This window comes from Drosophila suzukii, chromosome 2L, assembly GCF_043229965.1.
Source record: "Drosophila suzukii chromosome 2L, CBGP_Dsuzu_IsoJpt1.0, whole genome shotgun sequence".
Lineage (NCBI taxonomy): Eukaryota > Metazoa > Arthropoda > Insecta > Diptera > Drosophilidae > Drosophila > Drosophila suzukii.
In genome coordinates this window covers 2,988,819-2,998,086 of record NC_092080.1, presented here as the reverse complement: position 1 = coordinate 2,998,086, position 9,268 = coordinate 2,988,819, and the positions used below count along the sequence as shown (strand labels likewise).

General features: G+C 41.4%; 1 protein-coding gene across 1 annotated transcript; it reads right to left on the bottom strand.

Moving 5' to 3' along the window:
• Nucleotides 1-7,935: 7,935 nt before the first annotated feature.
• Tim17b2 (Translocase inner membrane 17) lies at nucleotides 7,936-8,841 on the bottom strand. The gene has a single exon (XM_017075060.4). The coding sequence runs from the start codon at nucleotides 8,671-8,673 to the stop codon at nucleotides 8,140-8,142; it is 534 nt and encodes a 177-aa protein (XP_016930549.1). The 5' UTR covers nucleotides 8,674-8,841; the 3' UTR covers nucleotides 7,936-8,139.
• Nucleotides 8,842-9,268: the final 427 nt, after the last annotated feature.

Sequence of the window (9,268 nt, the reverse complement as noted above, 5' to 3'; positions counted from 1 at the left end):
GTGAGATTAGATGTCAAGAGTTATACATGCAAGATACGTTTTCAGGCATTTTGGTATAGACTATACTACCTATTCAATCTTATTATATAAATTCGAATTATTTCTGAACTTCTTTTTTTTTATATCTTATCAAACATCCCCAGCAAAAACACATGTATTTTATAAATAATACCCCTATTTACTACTTATAAAAATCTTTCTAAACATAATGTTTTTTGTAAGGGAGAATAACATAACACAAGATAACCTAAACTTAAAGCCTTTAATGTTCGCTATATAACCTGAAATATATTTTTTCAAATAAAATATTACAAAGAAAGTTAGTTAACAGTACTTGGTTCCTAAAATATTTAATAGGATATTTAAAAGAATCATAAGAATCTCACTAAACATTCTTAATTTTTATAAAAGGATAATATGTAAAGCCCCTGAGTTTCGCTTCATAATCCAAAACATATCTTCGTATAAAATGTAACAAAGAAAGTTAGGTAACAACTTGGTTCCTACTAATTTAAGGGGATTCCCTGGCTGTCAGCTGGGACCTCGGCTGCTCACCCCTGAGTTTTCCCACCCACCGGACGGGGGTTTTCCACCCACATCAGCTGTTCTCTCGGCAGCTCTCCCACACACACACATACACGAACAAGGACACACTAACGGCACATTCCCTCACGCAATGGGATTTTTGCCATAGCAACCGGGTCCATCAATCATTATATTTGTCCCTGAAATCAAACGCAAAAAGCATCCTGTGGAACCGGCGAACAGCAAAAGGACGAAGGCGACGTTTCCGGTTGCACATTCCGAAGAGCGAGATGGCGAGAGAGGGCCGAACGAGAGTGAAAACAAGGTCACCAAAGGACCTCAACGGGAGAGAGAGAGAGGAAGAGAGAGAGAGAGCGCGCAGCTGCTGTTGTTATGGCAACCCTCTCCCGCTCTCCCGTTCTCCCTCTCTTAGCCCGCAAAAGGAACGTCCTGCATCCTGTTTCTCCTGTTCGCCTGGTCGACGAAGGCGCCAAAATTCAACATTTTCACTTGTGTGCGTGTTTCGCAGGAGTTTCGCCATCAACTAAATGTATATAAATGTTTGGTGTGGGCCTCTGCGGTTTGAAGGACACTCTGGTTGAGTGGTGGATTTGGAGTTGCTCACTTGAGCAGCGGGCATCGGGCCTGCCCCACCCACCCCCTCCATCCCGGAAACTGACTCCTTTGGATAATCCTATTTGCCACCGTTTTTATGCTCCTTTTTTTGCCTTCGCCTCAAATAAATGTTAGCTGGGATTTAAATTTTATATATTTTTTATAGAGAAGATTGGCTCAAGTGCACGACATAGCGTAGATTTTACTTCTCAAATGTAATGGGCGATCAGAAATGGGCAAAGCGATGCCTCTATCTGGCGGAACACCCCTCATTTTTCCGCCAAAACTTTCCCGCCCACATTTTGCCAACCCCCATTTCTCTATCGCCGCGCACACAAGCGCAGCACACATCACATTATCACAGCGACACGCATTTTAGGCTAACAGGCAACCAAAACGGCCAACAGCATCACGCATACTAAACTAACGGTGGAATGTGGGTCTCCCAGCAGCATCCCCAGCAGTACCACCCCCAAAAATAAGCCCAGTGTCCCCGAAAAAAGAAATGGGTACACACTTTCTCTATACGCGCACGCGGGAATATTCAACTAATGCCTAAGTGGGGGAGTTAATGGGGCGAGGGGGCGTGGCACTCCAGTAGCGCACACGGACACGCAACAGGGATACGAGTTGCGGATGGTGTAGAAAGCGGAACAGCAGCCCAGGATCCCAGAGGAGGTGATTCCGCGTATTCCCGATTTTCGATGATTTAGTGGAGCGGGAGGTAGTCGACACAGAGTTACCACTTTATAGGGTTGTCATTTAGGGAAGTTTACCAATAATATAGGAGATTTACGAACATATACCAACTTTATTATCTGGTTTTATCATACAGGTAGTGGTTTTCTATATACATTAAAAATCTGTATTTCATTATATCAAACTCTTTTATTAAGTACTCTTACATATCATCAGAATTATTATTTAACTTAATTGCTTTTATTTACTATTATATCAAATATGTTCTTATTTTCTATACTTGATATTTAAAGATTACTATTTCATAACAATGACAACTTAAGTTTGCTAGGAATTTCCTTCAAATCACCTATCATCACTATAAAAAAAAAATTCCATTGAATATTTCTTTTAAATCACTAATCATCAGTGTAAATTAATCATTTGATTATTTGTAATTAATATTTTTAAAACGTTGGTATTTGTTTATACATATATTTTTCACTTAATGTAAGCTTTGCCGAAAGTACCATACTACCCCAACTGTTTGGAAAAGTCAGCGGTACTACCTGTGAACTGGAACCTCCAGCTGTCATAATTTCTGCTAGGTGGGTGGACGTGCGACACTTGCTGCAAAGGGGAGAGGGGGACGCACAGATTTTCCCCTGTCGATAGAGAGGCACTGCATCTCCGGCTCCGGCTCCGACTCCGCTGGCCAACTATTAGCTAACGGGCACCCAGGAAGCCCGCGTTTCCCGTGCTTTTCCCATTACGTCACGCATTTTCCGCCCGGCGACATCGATTTTCACACGCCTCTTGGGAAATGATAAGAATGCCAAAAGTTCCAGGCCAACATAAGCGTGCGCAGTTGGCTGCTAACTCACATATCCTTGGAATGCTAGGCATCCTTGGAATCCTTGGCATCCCGATGCTGGGGTAGGTCATAACTGAGCTCCGCTCCTGTTCCCTGCATACCGAACGCCATCGATCGATGGAATTTTCTTTATACGCCCGCTGATAAGAGTGCGTGGGAAAAGCTGCCAAGGTTATTAGTGGGTGTGTGTGTTTGGGTGAGTTCATAAAAAACCGAAAAGTGCTTGGGTCTGATAAGGGGGGCTGATTAGGTGGAGTGCCACTTGAGATAGGGCATAGTGAGCGTTCAAGATTGGGGATTATTCAACAAGTGGCATTGCTAATGTTATGGTGAATCTATTAACTTAGATACGGTATTAAAAAATACAAAAGACGCTACATTTAATTATTAATTATTATATAGGAACCTCTCTTTAAATATTATTTAAAATAATTATATTATATTAAGTTATTATAATTCAAAATATGTGACGGTAATTTGGAAAATATAATAACACATGTGTAGAAAATAAATTGAGGGCTTCAAATATTGTAAATGTGATTGTAAAATATTTTTGTTTCTGAAAAAATATGTTATCTGAACATACCTTGTGGAAGAACTTATAAATTAAATACCATTAGTATATTGTACTTATATTTAAAGGATGGAAGCTCTCACATTCACCTTGTCTAGGGCTACAAATCGTAGAAAAACAAACTCAACCTATCTTTAAATGAGTAACGCAGCCCCACATCTAGATAGAAAGAGGCCATCCATCTGCGACGTGGCACTTTCTAAGGCGATCTCCGGATGCCTGGATGAACCTGATATGCCCGCTTATGACATTAAATCCGTTACAAACTCGTGAACCGACTGACTGGGGACTTGCACAGTTCACAGTGGATAGAATTGGAGAAAAGTCGGCAACCTGGCCAGTGAGTTCGTGACGTGGCATCAACAGTTTGTCATTAAACATTTCGACAATAATTTGCTTTGTGCTCGCATTTATATATATAAGTACTGCTCCTTTGATTCGACTTCCCGACTACCCGAATTGTAACAGTAGACGACGACCTGGACTGGAGTCGCAGTCTGAAATTGTTATGGCAGGTAATTTACATAAAAGATAAGTGGATCCATGCAGCACACTGCACAATTATTATGGGACCTGTCTATTGTGCGGATAGTTGGGGACTGGAACTCAGAGTGGGACTTAAACCGAAGGCCCCAACCACGATCTTTCCTACCCCTTTGTTATTGTAAACAGATATGTGTATTCTGTTTTTTTTCAGGTCGGGAATGCTGCGAGTGACTTCCTAAAGGCATTAAAGGTATCAAGACTTGTCGCTGCCCCGAACGCCTTGTTATGCAAATCCCAGGTGAGGTTGCTCAGGTTGCGTATACGACGTGTGTAGCCATAAGAGTCTATTGAGAGTAGAACCCCCCCACCCTTTCGATAGACAATAACCCGGCAGCCCTGACCCGCTTAGTTAGCGTTATCGACATCGTCGCTCCTTCGCTCGTCGTTTTATTCGCCAATAAAACAAATTAAAGTCAACATTTGACGGCGGTTAGGACCTGAAGCTACTCGCCTTGAAAAAGCGGCAGTTACAATGGATTTCTATTTCAGCCCGATACCGATACCGTTCGCCTGACTCTGACTCTGACTCTGAGCTGGAAACCCCGACTTGGCGGCTTATCAGCCGACCGAAATCGATGGCGCGACCGTTTGGCAATAATATTTTCGTACTTAGTAACTGCAATTGTTTGCCCGCAGTTGCACTTTTCCACCGCATTTACAGCCTTTTCCATTCAGCCGTTCAGCATTTGCATTCTGCGTTCGCCTGCCTGACAGTGAATAATTTGCCATTTGCCTTCGATTCTGCGTTCCGTTTTTCCCGCTTTTAATTCGGCCTAATGACTTGGAAAAGCGCAAAGTTGAGCCCTTGGCCAAACAAAGCCCAAAAGGAGTTGGCTCTGAAAAATGGCCTAATGAGGGAATGGGTAAACATAACTGATTTATCAAGGAAGTTGCATAACATGAAGGGGTTTCCGATTTAGGTCGATGATCTCAGGAATTCTAATCAATTTATTTTATAGAGCTTAAAGTATTAAAAGTATCTTTTATATTGATAAAAGTACTACTTTAATCTCTGGTTTCAAGTCACCTTCATCTGGGTCACTCCACCTCCAGTCTTAACCTACCACATCGCCAGTAAATTCCGAGAAATTGTTTGACAATGCAGAACTCTTTCTCCATATATGCAAGTCTTATCACCTGAGCCTTTCAGACAGATTTCAAAGAATTTTGATTTGCATTCCCTTTCAGGAGAGATGACTATTTTAATGAATCCGATTCGAGTTTTTGAGGATAAGGTCAGATGAGCTGATGATGGAACACGGTTTCTAGATCACGTAGCCCTCGATGGATGCAGTTTTCCCCAAAAAGAAGTCGAAGTATTTTCGACAGCTGCTCTGGCCGATGATTTCATCAATTTCATCAGCCGAAAAACATGCAAATGGATCGCATAGTAAGCGGTAGTTGAAAATTGAAAGCGATTAACGATGCGGTTGAAATAATGCAAATGGAGTCGCACAATCCGTAGATCAGGCCACATGGGAAAGAGTCATTGCCTTGCAAACTATTGCAGTGCTCACATTTTTGCTTGCCCATCTAATTGCCTGACTTGAGAGCCATGAAATTCCTACTCGGGATCGGTTTTGTTGAGGTAAGGGTACAGTCAAAACAAAACAAACAATTTTAAAATATTTTTAAAAAGAAAAAACAATAATAATTCTAAAAAAATGTACTGAAAGGGTTTCGTATTTACCATATAAAATAAAACATAATATATATTTTAAAAGTAGAGAATGAACTTAGGCAAGGGTATTAGGTCAAATATAAACCTCCTAATAAAATCGGACTTTTTAAGAAGATACATTTGCTATTGTCACCTTAATAACTTACTGTGTAGCGCCCTTGAACCCTGTGAACTCAGCCCCAGTTTTCGGAGCCTAATTTATACACCTAACAGCTTTTTAGAATTCTGATTGCATTGGTCTGCCTGCAGACTTGTCCCAGTCCCACTCGAAATGTGTCGTATATGCATGAGATTTTTGGCGCCTGAAAAATTAGCATACGAAATTCAATCACTCTAGCGAAATGCAAATCCTCTAATGCAGATAGCTCGAAAGGTGCCAACAAGTCGGTAAAATGCCTTTAATGCGCCTTGACTGCTGTTCAACTTTTGGCATTGACATGTGCCAAGGTTTGCTTAGGATTAGAATGAAACTACACGCAGAAAAGTTTATAAAAATATCCCCAACACACTTAAATCTTATGGAGTATCAGGGTTTTTTGGGTTTTACTAACCAAAACTTGTCATGATATTGAGAAGATCTTTCTTTTAAATATTTTTCACAAAGTAAATCCTTACTTTTCTCAAAATCTCTGGCAAATGGCTCGCGTTTAGCGCCATGCGGGCGCAGCATGCGAAAAAATCCTCCATTTGGGTTGATTTCTCGCATTGAGGTGTTTTGTTGGCCAACGCCAAACATGTGCTGGCCACATGCCCCGTTTCGATCCTGTTTTCATTACCAATCTCAAGCCTGTTCAGGCGAAGGTGTGAACATTCTGAGGACTTGACCCAGGGCCTTATCTACACAAGAAAAAATCTTTTATAAATCAGTCGCAGTTCATTTAAAATTAAAATTGCTCCCTAAAACATATAAAAACCTACAAAATATCAAAAAAAATTTCTATATAAAACGTATTTTTTAAAACATGTTCATTGTTAAGACAACTAAGTCCTTTAAATGTTTTTTTGAGTTCTTCTATAATATTATTTGATATTATATGATATGATACTCTACGATATGATAACGTAAGATACGATTGAATGTGATATGAAATTATTTCATATAATGATATGATAGGTATGTTAATATAAATATATATATGTTTTTTCCAAAGGTGGAATTCCAATTTCGATATTTGTTCTCGGTGTAAGAATGATAACTGTCGAATCTATGGTGTTGCTGCGAAGTCCCACGTGCAGTTCCCTCTCACCTCGGTACTACCTTCGACTTCGCTGGGCTCTCCGTTTTCCCATGAGGGAGTTCTCCGGCCATCTCCCACACATGGCACACCATGGAACTCCAACTGCGGAGATGGGAAAACAAACAGTACTGGAATGGACTGGCCAGTTGGTCACACATGTGCTAGCATTTTGGACCCGAGCACGTACTATTCGTAGGTGCGAGTCCTTGGATTCCCGGCTGCGCAGTTCCCACACATCCTGGCCCGGAACACATGATAATGTAGCTGTGCTTTTCCCGTAGCGCCAGGCGTGTCCAAATGTTTTGTTGCGGAATTCCTCAAGGCAAGAAATCTCGCACACATTACGAGAAGAGTCGGCGCTCGCGAAAAAAAGAAGAAAAACACACGAGCCAAAGTTACATATGTTGGTTAGGGACATCTATTCAAGAAATTTCCATGCTGCCCGAGAAGGGATTCCCTGGTAGGCGGCGTTTTCCCACGATTTTATAACTGGGCTCGACTTTCCACATATATGTATTCCCTATTCCCACAGCGTCCTAATTTCTCCATGTGTGTGCTGGGAAATCGACCGTGCCCTTGGTTTTTTGCCTTGCCGGGGAAAACTCTGATTCGAGAATGCTCGAATTGCTGATTTTCCAACTGAGAACGGGACATGTGGCCGGTAGCCAGTGCCACTCAGCACCGACTAATGCTAATGGCCAGAACACCGCGGTCATCTCGAGTGCACAGGTTGTAAAGAGGCCACACCCGCGACCCTTAAACCCGGACACTTGACTTTATGCGCCGGCGCAGCAGCGGCAGGTAGATAGAATGCGTATATAGTCACCTCGTAAACAGGTAAACATTTGCCAATATCTCACGCTGACCTCTGACACGTGTCAGGTGTTTTTGTCGTGGATTCAGGCAAGTGTGAAGCAGCCTACTACCTGTTGAGGCAATCTTGAATATGAAAATGCCACAAACCGTGGCAAATGGGAAACGATAAGTAGGCATCTTAAGCAAAGATTGGCCAATTACTTAGGATCGGTTTTCTTTTATAAACAGCATAGTTGCTTCCGTCGCTTAGGATGTAGAGTGTAAACAATGATGTCTTAATTATATTTTAAATAAACTACAGAACATTTAATTTAAAAGGAAAGTCTTATTATATCATAATGGTACCCCATCCATTAAACATGATTTTATTTAATTGACAAATACGGGCTTGAGGGTTTTTCCAAACATAACTGGAATTTTGATGCCAATTTATTTAGTGTTTCCTAAATTTTTTTTATATATCGCTCATGGCTGGAATTAAGCTGTAAGTTAATGTTAAACATTTTTTTGTCACTTTCTGGCTGCAGTTCAAAAATAAAAAATCCATACAAGAGGCTTGATGATCCTTTAGCCAGAAACAATTGTGTTGTATTTAGCTAGTGACATTGACCTTCTCATCGCCTTGGAATCCATAACCAGATGAAGAGTTGAAATCGCCGAATCCCGGGGCAGCTTCTGAAATGTTTGGAGGTACAGGATTCCGGAACTGATCCGCCGAAATGCGGGTGAACAGGATGCCAATTCCCTCGATCATGGAGAGTAGGACGCCCCCGATGATGGCACTTCCTGCCATGGCGGCCACTCCGTTGCGGGAGGCCAGAATTCCTCCGGTCACAGCTCCACTCACAATCGAGTTCCAGGGATCCTCCTTCTGTCGCACTTTAACTAAACTGCAATCCACAATACTGAACACGGCTCCCCAGGCAGCGAAACTCCCGCCAATTACCGGAGCTCTGGCCTTCATGGCCGCCACACTCCCGGCGAACCTTCGACCTATGCCCTGCGGTGCATTCCGGAATCCCTTGAGTCCCTGGAAGACCCCTCCTCCAATGCAGCCCATGGCAAAGGCTCCTCCGCAATCGTCGACAATGCGAAAGGGACACGGTTCCCGAGAATACTCCTCCATCCTCCGGGGCTTTCCTATTTATGGCCGAAACGAAATAAACTGAAAACCAAAATTGTAGAATTTTTAGACTTTCGTTTATGATGTACGATTGAGTTCTCTGTGACTTGATGGTGCTTAAAATGTATGTGAAAAATTTCTGGAACGTCTGCCTATCCAAAAATGTGATGTGACTCGTAAGTCATGGCTTACTAAAGGTTTCTATATCCTTAAAAAAGATTTTAAAAATGCTGTTTTCTTAAATTTAAAGTATTTTTTATATAGTTAATATATTTAACATATTTGAAAACAATTTCTAAGGAGTAAATAATTTTGGACGTACAGAAAATTTTGAAATTCAATTTTCTTAAATTCAGGGTGAATATTTTTTTGAGTGTAAGTATTTAAAACAAAAATGTTATATTATAAAAAATATTTTTTATATTTCTGATAGATTTCATACTGAACATCCGTAAGGCAATCCCTACTTACGAACTACAGGTTGTAAGTAAAAAGTACTTGGCTTTGTTTGTGCCCCCTCCAGAACCTATTAGCATACAGAACCAGAGTCAGAGCAAACAGAGTCGCACGTGGATCGGTAATCTTTGGCCCGAAGCTC

Coding starts and splice junctions, on each gene's coding strand:
- Tim17b2 (XM_017075060.4), bottom strand. CDS start 8,673: ATGGAGGAGTATTCTCGGGAACCGTGTCCCTTTCGCATTGTCGACGAT.